We start from the raw sequence: 25,563 nt of genomic DNA, 5'->3' as shown, positions 1-25,563 counted from the left end.
ACTTGTGGGTTTTCAGTATTGGACAGAAAACACTTGATTTGTGAGCATGCCATACAGTAGCATATGGTAAGGCAACAGAATTATGGATAAAATATGGCAGCGCAACTTGTGATTTATCATCAAATAACCAGAGTATTTGATAGAATACTTTGATCAGAAGTTGTGAACCTGAAATGTTAATAAAGTTTTTTTTAAAGAAGGGCTGTTCAGTTGCTTGTATTTTGTTTCTAAAAGTGCTTGGGGGTTTTTATTAGTTTCTCATTTGCTTGCTTAAAAGCATTTGTGGGAAGAGGCTTCTTGTGGCTTAGGAGTCAAGGCAAGTTGCTTAAAAACAACAAATGTTGAAGACAAATGTTAGTCTGTTAATTCCAAAGGTGACTTTTGGATGGCTTTTTTGTGCAACTTACTGCATACATGAAGTATATTAAATTCATTTGATAAGACAAAAGCCTGCAATTCTTGCATCTATGGACACACTTAAAATTCCACGTGCAGAGTGGAGTTTTCAGGTCGTATTTTACATGGAGGTGTTGTTTGGAGGCTTTTCTGGGGTAAAGGGTGATAAGCTGCAATTAATTTAAGTTTTGCAGCATTTGTTGACTATATCAGTTCTCAATAAATTGTTTTGATTATGTAATTTTTCCTTTTTTCTACCCTTCATCGTTCTGGTTGTGATCCAGGGGCTGTGGATTTGGATGCTTTAACAGATGAGAAAGAAAGGAAAGCTTTAGAAGGGATGATAAACAATTTTGGGCAAACTCCCTGTCAGCTGTTAAAGGTAACGCTCTCTGTTCCCTCTCAATCAGACCTTTGTGATTAAATCCAACTGAGGAAAAAATGAAAAGATAATGGTTTGTAAGGTAACGGTTTGTAATTTTAGGAATGTTAAGTCTTTGCCACATTACCATTTGTAAAGGTCACAGTGATGGAAATTTAGCATACCATTTTCAAAAGAAATTAATTTACTTTAAGAAGGGAAATTAGGTGCTTAAGAGTCTGTTTTCCCACTGATTGCCAATAAGATTCTGAGTATCTTATGTGACTTGAACAAACTGATAGATTTATCTAATTTGATATTCCTTCAAATATTGTTTCCTAGGAGCCCCATCCGCAAAGGCTGTCAGCAGAAGAGGTAGTGCAAAGACTAACTAAAAGCGATACCTCTACTCTGAATGTCTTCCAACACCTCACTGAACTGAAGTCATTCTTCATAGAGGTAGATGTGTTACTTGAAATTGTTTAAAGTCTAATCTGAAACTTCTGGTGTACTTGAAACAAAAGGTCACAACCTAGATGGAAATAAACTTGCCTCCTATTTAAAGAAAATATTTTAAAATGCAATGTGTATAAAATCAGCTCTGTCTTTTTAACTAGCTTCATAGAGGTTGAATCCCATAAATTCGTATCTGCTGGCCGCTTGTGTGGGTGTGTTTGAGTATTAAGTTAGCCACCACACCAAGAAAACTAAGAATATCACTGGTGGTATCTGAGGACTCACAGAACTTGGTAGCTAAACTCACTGATTCAGGACAGAGCCAGGGTTTCATTTCTGGTGTTTGCGACAAAGTATACCTGCATGAACTGAATATGTATGTACCAGTGCCTTAGAGTACTGTACAGGTCTGACATTGATTCCAGAGGCTTTGGGTCTTACTCTTTACAGGTTCTAGATTTGTCCTTTAGCTCTTGGATATAATCAGACCCAAACCATGTCTTTTCTCTTAGGGAATCAGTGATGGTGTGCCCATCGTCAAAGCTGTTGTCCCCAGGAATCAGTCACGTTCCTTTATTTCTCAGGGAAGCCCAGAGATCTTGGTGAGTTGCATGTGTCAATACTATTCTTAGACTGCAGACAAATAGGTGTTTTTTTTCATACAGCTTGTAGAGAAACACTTCTTAATTGTTCCTGTTCAAATGTGTTCTTTTAACCTATAATGTATGTCAGCTATAAGTTAAATATTTGTCTTCTGAAGAGAAGCCAGGCTGATTTGTTGAATGGCATTTAAGAGCTGATGAGACGTGAGTGTAAATTGTAGTGAGGTGTATTCTAAGTTGCCCACTTGATCCACTTCCACAATAGCAATCAATTTCCTAATGCAATGCAACCCAGCTTTAAAATGACAGGATTGAGTTATTAATGGCATCATTATGTTTATCATTACTTTCCAACCCATATATTAAACTGTATCGTATGTGGCGTATATATGCTCCAAAGGCCTGCACTGTTCCTAAAATTAACTTTTGCACTGACTAATACAGGGGCTGGTACTATGGTAGATGGCCAAATGATGAGAGGAGGAGAGTGGTTTTGTATTTACATCTGTATGTATGGCCTGCATACTGGCCCCTGTGCAATAATACCTGTGTTTTGCAGGAAAGAACATTCTTTTCCAATATTCCTATTTTGTAGGTCAAACTTTTTGTCCTGGCTTAATGTGGTACGTGCATATGTCATTTGGAATCTGGACATGTCTAAAATTCTCATTGTGTTTTTTCTAAATATCTGATGAAAATACCTCGAATATTTAGATTCCTTTCTTACTTTCTCAGAAATAGAATTGTAGTACAATTTTTTTCAAAACTTCCTGTGTTAATATGTTAACTGTTAATGATTACTATTTCAAAGAAGAGAAGAAGCAGCTTAAACTAAATGACTGAATTGTAATGAAATGTTTGAGAGGGGTTGGTTGGCTGGGTGTTTTGGTTTTTGTCTCCTCCCCACCCTGCCCCCCCATTCAACTTCTCTGACCTATCTAGAACATACACTATTCTAACTTGGTAATATGTACCACACGTGGATAAACTCATCTGAGCTGGCTTTTTTTTTTTTTAAATTTACGGGGGGAGGAGCTTTTCTTTGTGGTATATTCTCAAGAAGCCTATGCTGGATTTTATGCAAGATCCATTACCATCAGAAGCAAACAGAAAATATGCTTTCACCAATTTTTCTATCTAACTTTTTTAGGTAACGGCAAGTCTGAACTGCATTATTGGAACTCATGGTTGGCTACCTTATGATAAAAATATCTCCAACTATTTTACATTCATCAGAGATACCACGGTGACAAATCCCAAGTAAGCAAATGATGAGGAGAGGTGCAGATGAATGCATCCACAGTAATAAAATACAGTAATTGTTCAACATTCAGTGGATTGTACTGTTTTAATTGGCTGAGTTTTCACCTAAGAATGCATCTCCTGATGTTCAATAATATTACCTCTAATCTGTAAAGAGTTATGTAAGTGGCATTTCAAGGCTCTTCATTCTTAGAGCTACTTCTAATTTTTTTTCCTAATATCAATCATAAAAACCCATCTTGGAATCTGAGATGGGCAGTCTTCATACTTTCTTACACTATAGTGCAGGCATATGTGGTGGTTTTGTTTCTTTGGTTTTTAGAAGATTCCTTTTTTCCTTTAATGTTACAATACTTAGTAGGAACATGAGTTACCCATACAGAATCAAATTGCATAAAAGACTGAAAAGATCCAAAGTGAAATCTTACTTCCACTTGCTGATGGCAGTGAGAGTTTTGCCATGGATATCAGGGGGGCAGAATTTCACCTATTTTTTTTTTTTCAGATGTAGCCTCTTCTATAGATGGAATTTCTTATTAACTTCTAAGGATATAGGAAGTGCAAAATACATTGATTTGAACTAAGGTTACTCTTAACTGCTCATCATTTGCCTACAGAACACAACGCAACATGAGTGGTCCTTTTGCACCAGGGCTGGAGATCACATCCAAGTTGTTTGCAGTATCCCATGATGCAAAACTGCTCTTTAGTGGAGGACACTGGGACAACAGCATCAGAGTGACATCTCTTACAAAAGGCAAGCTGATTGGACAGCACATCAGGCACATGGGTTAGTAACTCTTTATATTGTGAACTGAAAGGTTTTATGTGTTGTACCTTGATGGTTGGTCTTCTGGGAAAGAATTATAACCAGGTGCTATACAAGGGCAGACAAGCATAGCAGTTACAAAGGAATGGCAGCATAAGAACGGAAGAATACTTGAAGCATAAATAAATACTTGGGCGTGGCTTTTTAGTCATTGTAGTGATGGTTTAATGTAGTTTCAAAATAAGGCTTGATTGCTGTTTTTAGGTAGCAAAGCTGATCAAGTCAGATTGGTAAACCTGGCTGTACAATGACTTCATTGTTTAATACGGTCTCATCAGCCCTTATCACAGTGGAACATTTCATGCTGACTGCAAATCAGGATACATTGTTGACATATTGCATGCATGTTGTCATGCAATTATTGGGGAAATTATTCTTAAAATCTATGTGATAACTTCCTGTTTTCTTTCCTTTATCTAGATATTGTGACCTGCTTGGCAATAGACCACTGTGGAATTCATTTAATTTCAGGCTCCAGAGATACTACCTGTATGATATGGCAAATAGTTCAGCAGGTAGGTTATTTAGGCATACTCTGAGAAGCAGTTTCTGAATGCTTTTTTGTGCTTCTCTGTTTTGCTATGATGGTTTATTGATTTCCTTTCAGGTTTGCAGGGAAGATAGTCCACTAAAATTGATTAGCTTAGTAATTTTGTTACTCCCGTTGTCTTCTGTGTTTGAAATATTCTCTATATACATTGGTTACTATATAGGTGAAGTACAGTATTTTAGAGGCACTCTTAAAGATTTCATAGATTATTTTCAGGATAGGCAAATATTATCCCATACTGTACAGATGGAAGAATGGAAGAAGAGAGACACTGCTTGAGACTACCGGAATTAGTCAGAACAATATTTGTAGTTGAGGTTTTTTACATTTCTAGGCTGCTGTTCACTCCAGTAGTTGCATTTTAGCATTGTATTTCCTCTATGGGAAGTACTGATGACTACACTAGGAGTTAGCAAAGACAACACTAGTCTGTTACTTGGATTTACACTAGCGTTTTAGAATTCTTTAATATTGGTCTTGTGCTTTCACACAACGAAAGTGGTTGTGTGATGCATGTGTGTACTTACACTCAAAATGTGAGGCCATTTCCGTTGTTACGCATTTTAAATGTTCATTTCTGATTGCTGCATTACAGATATGCAAGTAGGATTAACTGCAGGGGTGTGCTGTCATGTTATGGACGGTACATTTGGTCAGGTCACCTTGTTCCTATCATTGAACTAAAGTCAGCACTTTAAATCACTACAGTGGTGCAAAACTGCATGTGTTTTTGTGGAAGCTGTCTTTATGGTGGGAGTATTTATAATTCTTTCAAGAAGTACTTTGTACCAATGGTGTGTGGTCAAAAAGGTGAGACCTTAGTGCTCATGACAGTATTTTTTTTGTCTCAACTGAGGGTAAATGTTGGAAATTTTTTAGTTTATTTATCTTTTCAGTGTGAATTAAATAAGTCATTCTCTGGAGATTATCTTTGTTTAGAATTGCTTTTTCTTAAGATTTTTAGTGTGTTTTTTTATTTAATGGATATATAAATGATGTATGTATTGTAAATTCTTCTTGTGAGAGTTTTATCTTGGTCTTTACAAAGTGGCAGCAATGGACGGCACACTGTCACTTCCATTCTACTTGTCTGCTGTCCATTGTCACCTTTTTCCCCCGCTCTGTATTATTCCTGCATGCTTCAGGCTTTCAGGGCTTGGTTGGCAGTCAAATATCTATCACAGAAATGAGAGTAAGGAGTCCTCTGCAGAACTATTTACTGTACCTTCTCTCTAAGCACAGGTCTTGTCTTAACTGGTTTGAGAATAAGTCTGTATATGCTGACAGTACGCTCACTGGAACGAAAGTACTAAATAATTTTGACACCCTGAAGTCATGTGGGAAAATTACTATTTTTAATGGGCATTATTGCAAGATTTCCTTTGCCTATCGTATTACTGAGAAAGATTACTTCCTTACTTTTCCTTAGAAAATGGAACAGAGTTGCTGTAATTTTAAGCAAAATAGCTTTCAGCTTCTTTAAGCTGGGCTGTGAAGATAGTGCTTAATTCCAGGGTAAACTGTAAGAACTGAACAAGCCCAGATACACAGGTGAAGAACAAGTGGGTGGATGGGTGGGTGAACAACTACTGTTAGGACTGCTTACTGTGGTCCTCGCACACTGGACATCTGAAGGGACAGAAACAAGTCAGCTAAGTAACTCTGTCTTTCACATCCACATGGTAACTGTATGTTCGTTCATTCTTGTGATTTCAGTAAATAGGGCTGCTGACATAAAAGGCAATAAATTGAAATTGGGTGAGTTAAGCCTTTGGGTTTGGCCTATATCAGATATCATCTCACAACTGATACTGAAGATACCAGAAATTTATTTTTTGTTTGTCCTTCAGCTGCAAGAGAATGTGTCATTGCACTTTTTGTTACTCTCAGGGAGGAGTGCCTGTAGGCCTGGCACCTAAGCCATTACAGATCCTTTATGGGCATACTGATGAAGTTTCGAGTGTTGGCATCAGCACTGAACTGGATATGGCAGTGTCAGGATCCAGGGTAAGCATCCTCATACTTTTCCCTTCTTTGCCTCTTCTCTACTCAAACCATAGAGCGTGTTTGAAGTTGATTAATACAAAAAATGTGACTATTTCACAATTTTTTTCTTCAGCCTCACGCATCAAGAAGATATATATACCATCTCCCTTGCTGCCTGCTTAAATCAGGCTGTCTCAAACTGCTCTGCACAGCATAGGCCTCAGCTACTATGTTGTGTTATTCTGCACAGATGAGCTTTAACGTGTGTGGACTTATTTGGAGATCTTAAGCTTCTCATAGAAACAATTCTGTGACAGTTTCTTCCCTGCTTCCTTAACCTTGAAGGTTCTGTGCAGCTTACTCATGCTCTACCTTATTGTAATATACTGGCAGGCTTCTGAACTCTGACTCTGTACTGCACATAACGCCTACTCATAAATGTGACCTATGAAATGGCTGATTTGCTGCCTATCCTGCCCCTCTTGCCCTGTTTGCATTTGTTTTTTTCATATGCCTATAGTACATGGCCCTGAGGGGAAGGCTTCTTTGTGTAGAGTTCCTAATGCTCAGGAGTCTTGATCCTCCAGTTAAGGATTTAAGTGCTTTCAAAATATTCCCTCTATATTTAAATATTCTTTCTGTGTGTTGTGGTAGCTTACCGGCTGAGTAACAACTTACCTAAATTTGGTCACTGCAGGATGGGACTGTTATTGTCCGCACTATTCGGAAAGGTCAGTACGTGAGGACTTTGCGACCACCTTGTGAGAGTTCTCTCCTGCTGACTGTTCCCAATCTGGCTGTGTCCTGGGAAGGCCATATAGTTGTCCACACCAGCATAGAAGGAAAGACTACTCTTAAGGTACTTAGGTTCATAGAATACCTCTGTTTCTTTCGCTGAAGACTTTAATCATAAATGTACCTAACTTTATCCTTATTTCCTAAAGTAATAAGGCTTTTTGAGCATGCTGTGTCTGTTTCCTTATTTTTTTTATTTTGCTAGCCAATTTGAGTGAAATTTGATTAAAAGATAAATCGTATACATACTGTGCTTCTGTAAGTTTCATGAAAATCTCCAAACACCTGCAAGGAAGATGCCCAAGCATGTGCTAATGAATCTTCCTGGGAGACCTGCTTTGAAATGGAAAACTAAGAGAAACAAGTTCAACTGTGCACAGGAGCAGAGGCTTATAAGGGGAGCAGTTAAGTTCTGGGTGCAAGATGCCCAGTGACTACACTAATGTTTCTTAGTTTTGGATTGGAGAGATAGCTGTAAGATTCACCGTGTAGCTTATTCTGTCTATTGAGTAGCTGTGTAGTTGCTTTAATAAGGGTAGAGCTGTTATGATTTCTATGAGCATGGGAAATTTCTTGGAAGACAAATTTATTGGATGTAGGCATGCTAGCTGCATTGGGAAGATGGGGAGAGAAGAGACCAAGGTATTGTCACGCTGGAAGAGCTTAAGATGGTCATGTTAGCTGCATCTTTAATCTGTCAAGAATTCATTGCCTTGTCCAGAAAATGCTTCTAGATCTAGCTCTGTGGAAATATACCTGTTTCCTTCTGCTTTTCAATTTGGGGTGAGTGGGAGGGAGGGTGGCAGCAGGGCTGAAGATAAGAGTGCTCTCTTCCTTTCTTCTTCCTTGACAAAAACCCGTATAAAATAGGACCTGTCCATTAAATCCATGAATGTTTCCACAAAATTTGGAATTGATTAGATGGATAGGTAAGATGTTACCATGTGATATCAAGAGGTAATGAGGAATAACTTCAAAAATTTCCATACAGGACCTGGTATACATACACATTGCATATAGGCTCAGTACTCTTGTATCATTCAACAAGTAAACTGTTGTCAGCAATATTATCTGTGGGTTATTGCCCAAGTTAGCTCCTGTTAGTAAGCTAAAGATACAAATAATACACTCTTAATCCAGTCAGTCTTCTGTGACAGGTTTATTTTTGATCTATTCAGGATAAGAATGCATTACATCTCTATTCTATCAATGGAAAATATCTGGGTTCTGAGACTCTGAAGGAGGAAGTGTCAGATATATGTGTGACTGGCGAGTATATCGTGATGGGCAGCTTACAGGGATTTCTTTCCATACGGGATCTCTACAGGTAATGTACCACCATCAGGAGTTTATTATCGAGATGCAAATATAAAGGTTTATTGAGAAACGGCTGTGTAACATGGACTTTGCTTAGTGCTGTAGGTGGTAGCCATTGCTTTTTTCTGTGTTCCCGAAAAAACTTTTAGGGAGGAACTAAGATAGGGAGAAAAGAAAAATAAGAGGTTGTACCAGACCAGGCATTTAGCCAGTTATACACCTAGAACTGAGAGAATTTAGGAAGAGCTGTGTTTGACATCTGCAAGCTGTGATTGTCCCCATGTCTGATTAGTCACTGGGAGCTCAGCAACCGCAGGATCAAGCCTCATGTACTTCTGCACTGAGTTTTAAACTCCACTTGCTATGCTCTGTAGAGCTCCATTGCTCCTCAGAATGGGAGTGATCTTTGTCACTTAGGCAGTTGTGGGGCTAATGTTACTGTTCTTCAGTGAAAATGTCTTAATTTACTGACTTACCCATCTATGCCTTTTCTTGTTATTCTGGGGTACGATTCTGGAACTCTATTCTGGGGTATGATTAGATCATTCCTTAGGATTTTACAATAATTGAAATTGCAAACTGGATCGTTGAGAAACTGTGTTTTACAGTGCATCCTGTGGACAGCAATTTCAACTGCAGTGTAATTCTTCACAGTATGTACAAACAAATACATGATGTGCTTTTTCTGTGTGGTTTTTGTTCATTTCAGCCTGAGTCTGAGCATCTCCCCATTAGCCATGCGACTGCCAATTCATTGCATTTCTGTCACCAAAGAGTATAGCCACATCCTTGTTGGCTTGGAGGACGGCAAGTTGATTATCGTTGGTGTTGGCAAGCCAGCAGAGGTAAAACCCACCATCAAGAACTTTTTCTACCGAACAGTGGGAAGTTCACTTATTTCTGCTTTCCAATTGAGCAAGAGGTCTCCTCTATGGCAGGGTAAATTTAAGAGCAAGTTTCAGTTTTCAGTGGGAAAGAAATAACTTTTTCAGACTGCTCTACTGAAATTTCTCATTAAGAATCAAAGGTATATAGGGATCGCAGATGGGAAGCTCAGCTGGACTAACTTCCAGACTTTATCACTCACATCTGAATAAGCGAAGTCATAGTAGCTAGCCTTTTCTGAACATGATAGTGTTGTCAGCCACTTCTTGATGAAATAATTTTCCAGAAGAAAATTGGAAATGAAAGAGAGCAAGCTACTTTCTTTATTTTTTGTGGTTTCTGTCAGATACCTTTTAATATGCATTGACTGACATTTGGGAAAAAAAATACTACTTCTTTCTGTTAAGAGTCTCTAATTGCAATGCACAAAGAATCACTTGTGTAGGTTCCCAATATGCTCTGTGTTCCATATGGTGAATATAAACTTGTTGGTACTGCATATGCAACATCAAATACAGAGCATCCATCTGTCAAATAGCTATGCCCAATTTTTCTTGTGCAAAACATAGGTTTTGCTTTAAGTACTTCTTGTCATGACTTTCAAAGTACTTGAGTTAGCTTAAACCTGCTTCTCTTTATAACCTGATCTCCACTGTGCTGCAGTGTATTTATTTGAAAATGTGATTATCACATTTGCATGACCTTTAGTACATGCCAGAAAAGTGTGTCTTAATTTAATTTTATATTTTAATTGTGAAAACAGAGCGACTTTATTTGCCAGTATTTTAAAATGTCTTCGCTAGGAGATACGTAGTTTAGTATTTGAAACAGGCTTCACACAATGGTAGTCTCATTTTGCTTGCAGTGGATGGGGAGGGGAGGTTTCCACTGACTTCCAGTTGGACAGCTTTTTCCTACTCTAGAATTGACAAAGAGCTGCTTATGATGTGGTTAAACATATGTTTGTAACAGCAGTTTTAAAGTCACTGTCATTTCTAAGCTTCCTACTCCATAGAAAAGATCTTTTGTAGGCTGAAATTTATGTATCTCATTAGACTGAAGGCTTTTTGTTTTCTTTTTTTCAGTTCTTAATCACATCTGTTTTTCTAACTGTGGAGAAAGTGTTGTTTCAAAGACTGGATTCCTTTTATGAATGTAGAGGCTTTACAAAAAATGACTTTTTCCCCAGGATTTTCTGTTTATAATTCAGATGATCTGCAAGCTTAATATCCATGTAAATAGATTTTTTTTAAAAAACACAAACATATAAGGAACAACATTATGTCCCAGATTTTCTAGTTTTCTATAATGGCATCAATCAATCTATTTGAAAAGCATTGTTATTTATTTGTTGATTGATTTATTTGTAGTTTGGAAGGAATATATTAATTACTAGAATTTTATCCTTATACAGAAGATAGTGGTGTAGTTCTGGCTTTTGGTGGTGATACTGATCCTTAGGATAAAGGGAGAGACCGACCTTTGTGCATAAAGTGAAATGCTGCTTGGTATTAAGATTGGTCTTTAGTGTTTCTGCATTGACAGTATCCAGTATGAAGTATAATAAATGTTTTTGTATTTTTAACAATTACTTACCTGTTTGGGATGTTGCAGAAGTCTGGGGGGTTATCACCTGTTAGTGTTAATCCCTGTCAGCACTATGCCTTTTCTAGAACACTGATGCTGTGAAGGTACAGTTCTTAAGCATGCTTAATTTGTAGTACTGACTGCTGGGAACTGTTCTTGGACTTGTGCTATTAAGGCATGCATCTTGTTTGTTAAACTGCAAGGGATTTCATAAACTAATCAGCTGCCATGCTGATCACTACTGGCCAATCATAAGCCTTGTACTTAAGGAATAAATAAAAACAGTTTCTTACAAATTGTTGTCAGATTGCAGACCTACCAGGTGCTGGATTTGATGTGGCCTCTGGTTGCTTGTTATCGTCTTTACTTATGGAATATTCAGTATGAATTATTTCTGGTTTAAATTTTACCCTAAGAACTTCACCCAGGATCTTTGGAAGACTGTATAAATTTGACACCAGGAGATAACTTTTCTCTCTTTCCTTCATTCTGCCATCACTGCCCTGCATCTTGGTTATCTTTTCCTTTTCACTTCTAGCAATTTCTGTTTGAAATCTCTAAAATAAAATGTCCTTTCTTCTAATTTGGTTCATTTTTGCTTGATGTTCACCTCTTTTTTCCTTCCTATCAAATAGCAGTCTAAACACTGTTTCTAAGCCATTTGAAGTAGGTTAAGTATTAAGTACGTATTACTTGGCAATATCCCTTTAACAGTTCAAAATCAGAGAAGACTGTGATTAGAGTCTTGTCTGTTGTTTTTTATCAGTCCCAAGAATCATTCTTAAGTGTAACTTTTGGTTTGTTTTCAAATAATTTTTGTTGGTGTAATTTTGTTTATGCGGTACATTGTACTGTCTGCATTTCACCAGAATCAGTGTCTGAATTCCTTTTTAATTTATCCACCTTATCCCTTCCCCCTCCTTTTGTTTCTCTGAATTACTTTTAAACAGATGCGCTCAGGTCAGCTTTCCCGAAAGCTGTGGGGATCAAGCAAACGGCTCAGCCAGATTTCATCAGGAGAGACTGAATATAACACTCAAGATTCCAAGTGATTGCTGCTTCTACCTTCTCTCATGGATTCCAGAAACATGTTTAATTTTTTGGTCACTTTAAATGTATATCTCAACTTTCAGGGGCTCGATTCTTAAGTCTGTTGAAGAAGAACCTATGGTAGAGGTATAGTAATAAGCATATGTACTCATGCAAGTTAGCTTGCTTGCATATTTTTCCTTAACTACATTGACTTGGTCACAGCAGAATCCCTCTCTAAATAGCTGCTAAAACTGTGTTTCAGAAAAAAAGGACAGAAAAAAAAATAAAACCCCAAAAAACCCCAAACCTCCAAACCCAAGCTTGCTAATTGAATTTAAGATAAGTAGCATTTGATTTAAAGCTGAATATGGCCAGATGCTCCTTGATCGCAAAGAAGATATTTGGCTTTGCTTTGACAGCATTGTAATTCCCCAGCAGTAAATTAAAATTCTGGCAGCTGCAGTGGTCGGATTAAAAATTGGGATAGCTGACAGTTATGACCTTTTCAATATGTTTTTTGGCCCAATGAACAATTTATTGCAATTTATTCCTGTAAATGGCTATGCTGTCTTCTTTTGTGTAGTTCCAGTTTAGGCTGTTCTGCAAGGAACATCTGTGTTGCACTACTTGATTATCAGAAATTGTTTAAAGTACAGACATGAATAACTTCAAAGGAGTTGAAGGTGGTAAAAGAGCTGAAGGAGGTAGGAAATACTTGCTGCTGAAAATTATTTATATTGTTAAGTAGACTAAGACATACACCAAGAAATCCCATAATATATTTAATATCTTGAAGAAATACAGAGGAAGCATCAGTATCTATATTGGTCAAAGATCAATCTGCTTCATTAGTAAGGCAACTCCTACAAACAAAAGATGAATTCCCACTGAAAAATCATTTAAACAACATTGCAGCACAATTTAATTAAATAGCATCTGTTTGTTTCTTGGCTTGGTGTTCACCAAACCACTTGTTAGTCATATTTTTTTTCTGTAAAAACAAGCAGGGAAACAGATAATGTATCCGTTTTCAAGATGTGTTTAAGACCTGGGAAAAGAAAATATCAGATCCTTAAGTGCGCTACAACCAACAAAATAGTTATGGATTGTATGCTATATTTTGGAGAAGCCATTACTGAATTTTTTTGGTTTAGTGATACATGATGACGATAGAAAGGTGTGTGTTTTCCTATCATTCTGACATTTTTGTAATGTTAATGATTTAAATGATAAACCCCATACTGTTGGAAAAGCCTGGTGCTGAGGGAAAAATATGAATTTTTGGATCAATGTGCGAAGGTATGTGTGCATGTGTATATATGTGTGTATGTTTGTGTATATATATGTATATACATGTCTGTATGTCTATTAAAAGGAGAAGATACCATGGGGTAGGGGGAGTATAGATGTAAGGCAGAGCTATAAGTGATTGTTAGCTAGTATGTTCCCTTTTGGCTACCCCTTTCTTCCCTCTACCATCACTTTTCTTGTTATTTTTATTTATTTATGGAAATGAATGTGTTGTATCTCCTATAAATGTTATCAGATATTCCCTGTGGCTGGGGAGCTGTTGAACTACCTGAGGAACTCCATAATGTATAATCTCATTTCATTAACTTTTAGCACAGTATTTATTAACTTTGTAGAAATAGTAATACCTCCTTACCCTGCAAAAGGATAATCTTTACAAGTTCTGTTAGTCTTATTAAAACTGTTTTCTCCTCCTCAATTTCTTTACTGGAAAAAAAAAAATCCCTCTTAATGACTGATTTCTGTGTAAAGAAATTTGTGTTGCTTTTTCTTAACTTTTGTAAATGAAATAATAAATCAGGCTAGTGAGCAAGTGGGTCTATGCATAGTTGCAATATTTTAGCTAATCACTGTGACAGACTGGATCGTCTGGAAAGTTAGGAGAAAATAATAATTATTTCCCTGAGTCACTTGCCAAGGGAGCATTAAATTTCCAAAAGTGGACCGGTGTGGTTTTTTTCAGACTCCATGTATGTAAAAAAACCCACATCCCATATTTTCAAATAGGCTATAGAGAAGTGAAAAATACTATTTTTAATCAATTACCTATCTAGTAAGAATATTAAGGATACTCTGGAAGTATTAAGTGTGTATATGAGAATGTGAAGTATGTTTGTCCATTATGATTTCATGAAGAAAGGATTTTAGGGGAGCTCTTTTGAGAGTAGTTTAGAAGAATTTCAGCTCAGAATGTGAGATTTTTCTGTGTTATGGGAAGTTGAAAAAAGAGCTCATCTGGGGCATTGAGTTGATGGTTTTTATAAGTATGCATATATGAGGTTAAGCATTTACTTGCAGGGGAAGGGGGCAGGAAATTATGATGTTTTGGGCTAGCAGAATCAAGTGGAAAAATTGAGGAGATAGGTCTTTGTAGTGTTTGGTGAGAGCATAGTTTACTTTTTGTCACTTGCACAGAGGGGTTCGCATAAGGATTTGAAAACGTGCTACTGTGGGTTAGGTATGTTTATACAACAGACGAATTAATGTTTTTAGTAGTTTAATATTAAAGAATACTGAATACACTGTGTCAGTCTAAGTAAAATATAATGTAGTTGCAATAATTGGGGATGAAAGAGTTTATGGTGAAGAGCTTTGACATTTGAATACCATCATTTCAGTGTATCACAAGCATTAGGTGATCTTCACAAATATCTGGGACAGGTTTAAATGTGGACAGTTCTTGGGCTCTCAAACTTGAGGCTAGTTTGTGCTCTACAGCAGCAGCAGCAGAAAGAGGAGGGGGACAGGTGAGCTCTGAGCTGCTTCATGCTCTACGCAGAATGGCAACATCCCATTGCCTTTTGATCTTTTGTCTGGTCCTTGAGGATGGAAGGTATACACCATCACACCCTTAGCGTTCTTGCCAGAGGCCCTCTGGAAAGACCCCGATAGGTTTGAAGGTCTGCACTTTGCCTTTATCTAAAACCAGCTTTAAATAAAAGATATAGGTGGTAAGTGTGAGCATTAGCTGGTATGTTGTTTCTTTTGGTTTTAACTTACTTGTGTAAGTCTTTCTAAAAGTAGAACACAATTTTTCTGATCAGCTGTTTAGGTTGGTTGAATTGCAGCCTGTTATGGAGCGCACTGTGAATTAGTGAACTGAGTCATAATTCTTTGATTTCCTCAAGTGAATAAAGCTTAGGATCACATTTTGTTTTTCACATACTATTGGTAAAGTAAGTTTCTCCTTTGTTTTTGAACTAAGATTTATTTAAGTGTAAAAAGTAAGGCTGTGAGATGAGGGAATTCTGATTAGGAATTCAGAATAAACAAGCCTTAATCATAACACTACATTTGTCAAGATCTTCTTGGTGGTATCTTCTTACATTTAATTTTTGGAACAACCCTAATAATATTTATCAAAGTTTAAGATATGCTTACCTTTTAAGCTGAATAAGTAAGTAGGAGTATAAATAAATATCTCTCTCTCTCTCTCTAAAAGAAATGGAAAACTGACTCTCTTTTCATACCTGTATATAAATGAGATCAAGTAGGTAGCAGTATTGAGTAACTTCTCCCTAGCACAGTTTTGAACTTACATACCAAAGGATGATATTTAGAAGACATCTCTCCTTTATTTCAAGTAAAATGTTTGTTAAATTTATCTTTTATCAATTTACTTATAATTCTTGATAGTATTTTTAGTTGTCTTTTTATCTATAGTGAAGAATCTCATCTAATCTGTGCAGTTTTTGTACTATACGAGCATTCAGAAAGTGAAATGTTTGCTGTTCAAGTTAGCATGACTTACGCAAATTATTTTATATCAATATACTTGTTATCTAATACTCGCTCATAGAATATCTAGAAACCACATCTTCTATCATCCATGTACCTTACCAACACCAGCACAAAGTAATAATCCCAATCTTAAACTAACTGCACTTCTCCTGATTGTTAATACACATTGTGGAAATAGGTTTTAGGAAGCCTTTTTTGATTTCAAAAAAAAAAGGGGGGGAAAAAAACCCCAAACCAGTAACACCCCCCAACACACAAATTACAATTGTTTTGCTAACCTGCAACATTGATATAAACAAGCTTTCTTCCCCTTGGTATACCTTAGATCATGAATATTATCACAAAACAGGTTTATCAAAGTCTTTACAGACTTTAAATAGTCTAGTCAATTGGCTGCTTTATAAGGATCCTCTTTAAAGTTGTATTTCTGTGTCCTTTAAATGAAGTGCAAAGAACTAAGTTTCTGCACTGTAAAAATTTTGTATGGGACTGGTAACAGTGCTACATCAGTCTGCTTAAGATAGTCCTGCAGGAATGATAAATTTATTTTTATTTGTAATGCACAATAATTAGGTAGGTCTTTTAACTCTTGCCTTAGTCAATGGGAGCTGTATACCTCACTTCCCTAGACCATGTCTCCCTCCTCCCTGTTTCCTCTGCAAGTCTTTCCCAATCTCAATTAACAAAATTACTAGAAAATACATGTACAGCAACCAAATGCTTCACAAAGCTTTTACTGTGTATGTGTATTTAGTTGAAAATGTGTATCTATATACAGATTGTGGTATGGTAGGGAGCTAGGGAGGGAAGTAGAGGAGGTATTGGCCTCCTTCCACTCCTACATTGAGAGTCTGTGTAGACACTTGCTCTGTATTGTCACCTGAAGGCACTCCTCTCTTCCAGTATTAAAGGCACGTTGCTGGCTAGGTTAGATGCTGAGGCTAGATGCTGTGAATATTTTTTTTTTTTTCCTTTCAAAGAATTAAAAAAAAAAAGCACATATAAATGCATATCCTAATGTGAACCTAAGGCCTGATCTAATAAATACTGTTAGATGGAAGCACCACATAGGGTTATATTTAATTGGGTGGAAATTCAAGCACATGCTTCAGTGCTTTCTAGAATGGGCTTTTCATGCTTTTTGTTTAAAAGCTATGTCGGTTTCAGCTGTAAACATGACACTTGTTAGTAGTCTCCTTTTGGGGAGAGTAACAGTTTTTTTGCAGTCATATGCATGTGGGTTCGTTGTATACCAATGTTAGACTCAAGTGTTTGGAAGACCTCAAGGAGCTGAATTCTCCTTATTACTACGTGCCCTTGTTAGCACATAGTTTTAAAGGAAGCAAGGGTTTTCTGAACAGATACTGCAATTAAAAAAAAAAAACAAAGGTAAAATACTATTGTCCCCTTCTTCACTATTACAGTCATCAGATGCCTGAATGCAGAAATGCCTCTGAGTGGCAGCACAGCATGCTCTGCACAGTTTGAGTCAAGTGCTATTCATCTTACTGCAGTCTTGAACGCCCTATACGTGAGGAACTGCTTGTAGTGTTCAATCAGAGGTACCCTTTGTTCGGTTTTAATTCACCTTGTTGCTGTGCATCTGTGGAAGAAAACTGGTGTGTCTTTCTTCTAGTTACCATTTACCCAAATGGCCCAGATAAAATAGGTGTTTCACTTCTTTTCTTCAGGAGAGAATTCTTCTGGCTGTGTGTTCTTTCTATTTTGTCTGCTGGACTTGGGAAATCTGGCAAGTACTTCCAGAGCTTAGGTCTGGGATTATACTTAGCACAGACACAATTTCATAACACGTCTTCTGTCCCAGAAGCATGATTGTCAGTAAAGATTATGGTTTAAAGCTGCTAAGGTGTTTTGAAATTGAAATATAAAACATCCAGCCATATATATCGTAGATCTAACTGAACTTAGAGGCCACTTGTTTATTTAGCTTCCTATCTAGTCAGTATTTTCCAAGGCCATATTTTTTGCCTTGAAGTAACTTTTTAAAATAAACTTAGTCTTGGACCTGACAATACTGCTTTAGTCATACGTAGCTGTGAGCTGTTGCTTAAAGAAAGCCATGAGGGGAAAAAAATAATTCAAGGAAAACTTGCGATACGTGTTCTGATTCAACCCTTCAGAGTTTGAGCAGCTAATACAAGATCAGAGAAATGCTGCTTGTAAGACTTACCTCCCTTTGGTCAGTGTTTTGATGGAAGCTGTGATGCTACTTGGTTTGCTTGATGAATTTTTACTAAAGCTAATGAGGGAGTGGAAACAAAGGCCTTACAGCAACAGTTAACCATATCTTCTGCTAATTCTTACAGATTGTGCAATTATGTGATTACAAATGGATTTTTAAATGCCAAAAAATGCCTTTTTTAAGAGTTAAATGTTAGGTCTGAGGAGCGTTAGAAATATCTACTTTCAAAAATGAGCCTTCAGGCACTGTAATGAACTTACTGTCAGTCTTCTGTGCAATATCTTTTTCCCTTCTGGGTGCTTTAAGAGTATACTGTATGTCTTTGTTTTGATCAGTATGTTTTAAGAATGTGTATATTGGCTAATGATGGATTTTTTTCTGTACAGCATGGTGGAAGATGTTTTAAAATTTTGCACTTTTCTAGGATTTGCAAGTTTGTAACCTGACAATTTTTAACGTGCACACTTTTGTACATAATTAGCATTGTGTATATTTAACATGAGTCTGAAGCAAATAAAAGTAATTGAATGCATAACATCTCCCTTTATTACTAGTGCAAGAATGAAACTAATAGTGTGGGAGTACACTAAATGAACAATTCTTTCATTTAGCAGGTAAAGCTGACTCAGTGTCCTGTCTTAATTGTGTTAAAGTAACTTTTTTTTTAGTGGGGAAGGAATCAAAGTGAATACATGAATGTACAGACCCTTTCAGACTAACAATAGCTATGATTACTTAAGTATTGCAATAAAAATTGTCTTTTTGCTGCGAAGGAGAGATGTCTGAGACATGAATTAGGGTGGGGAAAAGAGCCCACTAATGCATATTTATCTTTATTTATAAAGCTAAGGTTCTCCACCCACCCTGGGACTAGAAGCATCTCTTTCCTTCCTCCTCATTGTCTTCCCATATAGTGACTTTTGCTGCAGAATATGCTACAGATTCTGGAGATTACTGTCAATCAGGAGGAAACTGAAATCTGTTCCAGGCTCATGTTCAGTTGGTGTCTTACCCCTGTAAACAAGACAAACCATGCTGTGAGCTGTAACAGGAGCTAGGACTACTGTGCTTCCATCTGTTACTAGGTATAAAACAAGGCATACTTATTCATAACAAGCAGAGTTTTGACTCCCTTCCTTGCCTGCATCATGGGACATACATATTAGATTTCTTAGTAATGTTCATATGACTAAAGACATGAGTTCCCTTGTTCTAGAGTTCAACGCATTAGGGCCAAACTGGCATTCCCCTGGCCTTCAATAACACAGCTGACTATTGGGGCTCTTCCTGTGAACCGTAACTGTAGTTCGGAAACAAAAGCACCAATGGATGTAATGCCATAGCACTTACTGGGTAAGTTAAACATCCTTTAGAGTGCTGTCATACTGCCTGCTCCTTTGGACCATAAAGCAATTCTCATGTTTTCCCCAAAGAGAAATAGAAGCAAGGGATTAAGTAACTTCTGACGTGGGGGACAGGCAGCATGTGCCAGGAGTCTAACAGAAGTCTCTCTTCCTTTCTATCTTAAGGAGGATGTCCATTCAAATTCAAATGAAGCGTTTACCTCAAAAACAGACGTGCTCCTGTCACTCCTTGCAAGGTGGCTTTGTCTCCTTCCACTAGCAGCATCGCACCTTCCCGCAAGCCCTAATGTAGGTGGAAACATTTAACATTATTTTCAAGCTATTTGAAAGGCTAGAATGCTTGTCACAAGCAGGCCATCTTAGTGCAGCTCGCCATGACTACAAACAAGACTTACTCACTCACCTATTTCTAACAAAGATGCCAAGACAAAATTAGGTGAGTTAGAAGCTGGTTTTCTTGTTTATTTTATTTTTCCCTTTTACAGAAGGAGAAACCATTAAGGAGAAAAGGAAAATGTGTGTGTTCCACAATTACGTCCACTGCCACCATTCTTGGATCCAGTTTGGGCCAAGCAACAGCCAGCTGGCTTTTACTTTATACTCCAAGCACAGGGACAGGAAACCCAGAGGTCCTACTTCCCCAGACAGACATACTGTAATTACGAACATACTACTGAATGAGCAAATTCAGAAACCTACAGAGATTAAAACAAAATGTAAAGTTAAGAATATTTGCAAAAAGATTAAGGGGAGGTATCTTACCATCTGCATGCACACCACCCCCAACATATAGCATATGACTGGTGGCCAGTGACTGGAAAGATAGAGCTGCCTAAAATACAGTGTTTGGCAACAGGATTCCAAGCATCTAACAGGCAGAATGCATTTCATTTGTTCTAACCCATTTTGTGCAAGTGAGCAAAATCCAAGGTTGAAGCTCTTAGCAAGAATATAACTAGCCTTCCATGCCACAATTCTGAAAGGCTTGTCAGGCAGGGGAACTCACACTGAAAGCTAGCAAGAATGCATTTAAAATGTTTACCGTGCTACAGCCATGAGCTTCCTGACTGGGAACTACTACTCACCAGAACTGGAGGGGTGTTTGGTTCTTCATGATATTGACGAATTCTTTCCTCTCTTGTCTCCTGCAATAATAAGTGGAGATTTAGTTGTCCAGGCAGTAAGGTAGGACTTGGAGCTATCCAAGTAGCAGGACACCAAGCAATTTCATAACATTAAACAAAGCAGGCACTTCCCCTGAAGCAGAATGCTTTCATTAGACTATGTATTGAAGGAAGTGGCAGGATTGACTTTAATAGATATGTATTTTACCCTTCATCACTAGCAGCAATTGCTGTAGGTTGATCAAACAGAACTCACACAATCCCAACCCTGAAAAGCCTTAAAACTTACTTCCACTCAATTCATCCATCTTTTTTTTTTTAAAATGCTAACTCTATGTGCTCACCCTCAGAACAAGAGCACTGAGGAAGGTGGTGGAAGCAAATGCCTGAGATGCCACCTTCATGAAAGGAGGTAGTGAACCATGGATTTCCACTGATTAAATATCTGCTTGTTTGTCCTCAAGTGTAGGTATTACACTGAATAATTTCCTTCTGTGAACAGCTCTGCCATGTTTCCTGAGAGTTTGTTGCTGAACTGAGCAACAGTAGTTAAAGAAATCAAACCAAAAGGATTTGTTGGTAAGGAAACACAGGAACACAGCAGGAACTGGGTACAGCACAGAGCTTCCAGCCTCCTCTCAGAGAAATAGCATGTTATTTATAGGGAGAAGACTGCCTGTTTATCTAGTGACAAGCTGATTAAATGAGTACCTACAACTTCATCTAAATTCTAGAAGCACACCCTGATCCTCCATTTCTTCAGTGTCCCCTAATTCTTGATACTTCCTGTAACATGAAGAAATTTTGTTTACAAGGAGGAAAGTATTTGGGCTGTTAAAAGATGCATCACAGAAACTGTTCCCTGAGGAATTCGCTCCTGACAGGCTATTCAAGAATCAGCTCCTCCATACAGTGGAGATGTCAGTCTTTGTGCTTGATGGTTAAAGTGTTTTTCTTTCAGCTATACTAGTACATGTGTTTGCTCAGTTCTGGACATTACAGGGTATGCTCTCTGCAGGGACACTAGCGCCTAGATATTTTCTTACAGAACAAGTTTGCATGCAATCTCAAGATCTCCCTGTTCTGATGGTTCCTTCAGACCTTTAGATATTTAAGACTCTTAACATATGTTTAAGTTATGTCTTCTCAAGCAGCAGGCCAGACAGACTATGGCAGGACTTTCCAGAAACACAGTGCATTGCATCTTAACATTTCAAGTTTCTCTCTCTCTTCCCGGCCCCAGCCCCCAATTCCATGCCAGGTATGAAGCAACAGTATTTCAGATATTCCACAGCTTCTGTTTGTGAAAAACACTTTGTTCCACCCCAGTAATACTGTTGCCAACTCCTCTTCCCACTCAAAGAAAAACTTTAGGAGATAGTAAAATGTTACTGTCTCACTGGCATTTCCAACTGCTCTAGGGAGCAGCTGTCAGACATTCTATAGCTTTGTAAGGCCTCGCAAATGTACACTATCATTATACCTCTGCACCCTGGTTACTGTGTTAGCTCTGGCACGCTTTACTTACACCCATGTGAGTGCTTTTAACATCTGGGTCCAGGTAGTGGGGGTTAATATTAAAAGGAACTAAACCTAGGGCCTGCAGGGAAGGTGGATAAACAATTGGCATGTCATTGGTAGTATTGATGCTGATGGTAGCAACATTAGTTCCTGCGCTGGATCCCATGTAAGGAATCCCATCCTGAAAGACAAAAGCAATGATTAGTATGCAGTATCACAACTAGGACCTGTGTTTGATAGCATCTTCTATCAATCTCAGAGACTCAGCAATCAGATCAGACTTAGTATTTCTAGCTCATCTCACTGCTAACTTCACAGGTGAAAAGCAGAACAACAAGAATTCAGGTTTTGAGGTGGAAAATAGTTTGTATGGTTATATCATGGTTGTCAGAGAACTAGCTGTTAAATGTCCTGTACTCACAACTCTGTGACCCCATTACAAGAGAGAACTGGTAAGGCATATATTGGACTTCGCTATTAAGAGAAGAGAGAATTCTCTATATTGCAGTTACAGGAAATACCTGAACTAGCTTTTAACTATTTTCTGAAGAGAGCAGACCATCTGAAGCTGAGTACAATGTTGCCACTGCATCAGCTTACCAGTACCGTGACAGCCAGTTTAGCCTAGTTTAGGTATTACTAGTTTAGGTATTACTACTATGTACATAGTACTATGTACTATGTGTACATGGAAGGATTCCACACAAACATGCAAGTATATGGATAATGCTGAACCACTTGTAAAAATAAGGTACCTTAAGAGAACTAGTGCTAATATAACCAAATAGCTATGTAGACTTCACTGGGACTTGAACATTTTCTGGCTTTTCTGCCCACAACAGGCATTGAATTTCTGTATAGTAAGACAGCCTAGCTAACCTTTCTTCTTGGCAGCTGGCTTTTTCAAACATACCGTGCTTGCATAAATTTGCCTGAAGTCCACAAGGAGTTGCAGTTCCACATTGTTAGGGGAACACTTTGCTTCTGTTCTCCTTCATGGATGGCATATCTTCGCTCTGCCTTACAAGATTCACCAGCCAGAATGGGGCTACTGAGCAGAAGGGCTCAATAGCACTCATACTACCTCTCAATTCCAGGTCAAGGAGGTACCCAAGGTAATTACACCATTTTCAACGTCTTGTTTAAAAGGCATGTATGGGTCCAACTCTATTGTCCATTTATTAGCAGACAACCTGCAACTTGAACACATCTATATCTATTAACAAGATACAAAGTGGACATCCCAATCTGAAAAACGGGGTTTCTCGACATAGATTAAATCCTGCACTGCTCTTCATTGGTATTTTAAGTTGAGGGGCTTACTCCTAAGGTACTTCGCAGGATTGTACATCTCAAGGTCTTGAGTCCCACATCTGGGAAACTGCCCTAGAAAGACAGATTGCTGTCTTTTCAGGCTTCAATGACTATGGATTTCAGTTCACCAGGTTGCATGAAATGGCTCAATACCTGAAGTATATTAAAAACAAAGATGTAGAATCAACTTGGATTTGTCTGAACAAAAGCTTATGCATGAGATTCTGCCATTCAGACTTGGCCTGAGTCCTGTAGTTTTTACCTCAAGAACTCTTTTCCTGATCTCCTGTATCAGACTGTTGTCATAGAGAGCTTTCAGGAGACGGAATGTGTTCCCACCTCCTGCAGAAAGAGAGTCCAGCTTATTTAACATGCTTTCACCACCAGTTTTAATTGAAGCCTTTACAAACTTGGCAGGCTCAATGATTTCTATGCTCTATTCAGGGTAGTATCCTGCTTTGAGCAGCAGAAAACCAGAAGCTTCAGAAGAATGGTCATTGGGCAGGCCATGGGCTCATGCCCTGAGTCCTTCTTGTAACACTGATGCTGGCTGTTTGACAGCGGATGCTGTTCCAATACCCAGGAGTGTGGTATTAGGACTACGCTCAGTTTGAGCACAGTAGCCCTGAATCTTCTTAGACTTGATATAGTGATGACACAGCTCTGATGATCATGTTTTTAATGCTGAAGTACTGTTCAAATGAGTAATTTGAAACTTACTGGAGATGAAGTTCCATTAATAAATCTCTCCTACTTCCCTCCCCACCACTAAATTTAGGGTCTTACTGTTCCCAGTTAAAGTACTGTTTTCTGTAGTTTCTAATAATTGCTAGGCCCAACTTTTTCATCGTCTCTACAGTGCCAGCTCTGAGCAGGACTCATCCAGTGCCCTATATAAACCCTTATCAGGGAGCATGAAGTAAAACTTACCGATAAATATTGCTTCAGATTTCCTTACAGCTTCCACTGGATCACAAGATTCATGAATGCTGTCCAGTCCATAACCTTAAATGAAAAATTATTTATCTTTGCCACTTCAGTTTGGCGGAAGAATGTGGCATGTTCAATCCCTCTCTACCCCCCCAACCCTGAGCCAAATGTCTCGCCAGACAACCAGGGAAATTTCAGAGAACTCTACAACATAAAACAGAGTCTATGTCCTACATTGGTGCAGAGCTTCTGCATCCAGCCATACCAAAGGAAATACTTGTTTTATGCGTATACCTGTCTAAGAGGAGAGCATTTCACGCAGCAGGTGCAGGCTGAGGAACTAAGTCCTGCTGAGCATTACCAGCTAACTAGAAAATAAGTGAAGGAAAAAAAGCTCTCAGTCTTCAGCTTGGCTATGAGTCTGAACCATCATTGGTCTAGCATTACTATGCAAATATTTGATCTGGGTATTTTTTTTGTAATGGTTAAAATGTCTGGCTTTGACAGATTTGCCTTGCTGGGGTTCACTGAGTACAGGAAGTGCCAGGAGAGCCAGAAGAACATGGACATTTGATAGCAGCAATCTTTCTGCAAGACAAGGAGCAAAGTCTGCTGCCCAGGGAAGTGAGTACTGATTTTTACTACAGTAACAGGTCCAAAGTTATCCTGAACAGTGATAGATATTAGGTGGAGGTGTTGCTGTAGGCTGCTCTGGAAAGATCTTTGCTTGAAGCAAAGATCAGTTGCTGTTCATCATAGAAATATCTGGCTGGTTGAAGTGCATTATAGTAATGGTCTTCACTTAACACCAGTAGTTGCATGGCTTGAGCAGAGGTTTAAGATGTATGGCAAGAAATGTTCCCCCATGAGATTAAGGAGGATAAAAAGATGCCACTTAGTGTTCAGGACCAAAAACTTCCTCCCTGAAGTGGTTAGAAGTGGTTGCAACAAGATTTCTTCCAGAGGCCTCTAAAGCATCTACGTTTAGGTAGAAGTTAGCAAACAACTCCCTGCTGCTCTCGCTCCCATTGCTGACCGTAACTTCACAGCGTGCAGCAGAGCTAGCCAAACCCCTCTCCACCACCGCCTGCAGCACTACCCCCATTCGGACCCCAGTAAAACAGGCTGTTGCAGAGTTGCTTGCCCAGAGGCGTTCACCGCCTCGTCCCCTCTTACAGCAGCGGTTTGCGAGTGCCCGCCCGGGTGCTGCCCGGCAAGGCCAGCCCCTGCGGCACGGCTGCCCCGCGGCATAGGCGACGTTTCCGCAGCAGCCGCCC

At 38.4% G+C, this 25,563-nt stretch overlaps 2 protein-coding genes across 2 annotated transcripts in view; one reads left to right on the top strand and one right to left on the bottom strand.

Moving 5' to 3' along the window:
- NBEAL1 (neurobeachin-like 1) overlaps positions 1-12,079 on the top strand; it is a gene marked incomplete at its 5' end in the record, with an annotated part of 37,891 nt that extends 25,812 nt beyond the window's left edge. Inside the window, 11 exon segments of the mRNA XM_009572315.1 lie at positions 681-778; positions 1,100-1,216; positions 1,726-1,815; positions 2,966-3,075; positions 3,696-3,868; positions 4,328-4,422; positions 6,348-6,464; positions 7,141-7,302; positions 8,417-8,565; positions 9,265-9,400; positions 11,978-12,079. Of these exon segments, the coding sequence (XP_009570610.1) occupies positions 681-778; positions 1,100-1,216; positions 1,726-1,815; positions 2,966-3,075; positions 3,696-3,868; positions 4,328-4,422; positions 6,348-6,464; positions 7,141-7,302; positions 8,417-8,565; positions 9,265-9,400; positions 11,978-12,079 (1,349 nt within the window).
- A 6,481-nt stretch (positions 12,080-18,560) lies between these two features.
- On the bottom strand, positions 18,561-25,391 carry LOC104071474 (alpha-aspartyl dipeptidase-like). Its single transcript, XM_009572314.1, has 7 exons — positions 25,196-25,391; positions 24,287-24,361; positions 23,619-23,698; positions 22,050-22,223; positions 20,483-20,542; positions 19,598-19,680; positions 18,561-19,047 (listed from the first exon to the last, which is right to left on the bottom strand). Exons 1-7 carry the CDS (start codon positions 25,389-25,391, stop codon positions 18,969-18,971), a joined length of 747 nt encoding a protein of 248 aa, XP_009570609.1. The 3' UTR covers positions 18,561-18,968.
- Between the last annotated feature and the right edge of the window lie 172 nt (positions 25,392-25,563).

Source organism: Fulmarus glacialis, unplaced genomic scaffold (genome assembly GCF_000690835.1).
Source record: "Fulmarus glacialis isolate BGI_N327 unplaced genomic scaffold, ASM69083v1 scaffold45672, whole genome shotgun sequence".
NCBI lineage: Eukaryota > Metazoa > Chordata > Aves > Procellariiformes > Procellariidae > Fulmarus > Fulmarus glacialis.
Note: the sequence above shows the minus strand (reverse complement) of the source record. Positions and strands in the feature narration are given on the sequence as shown.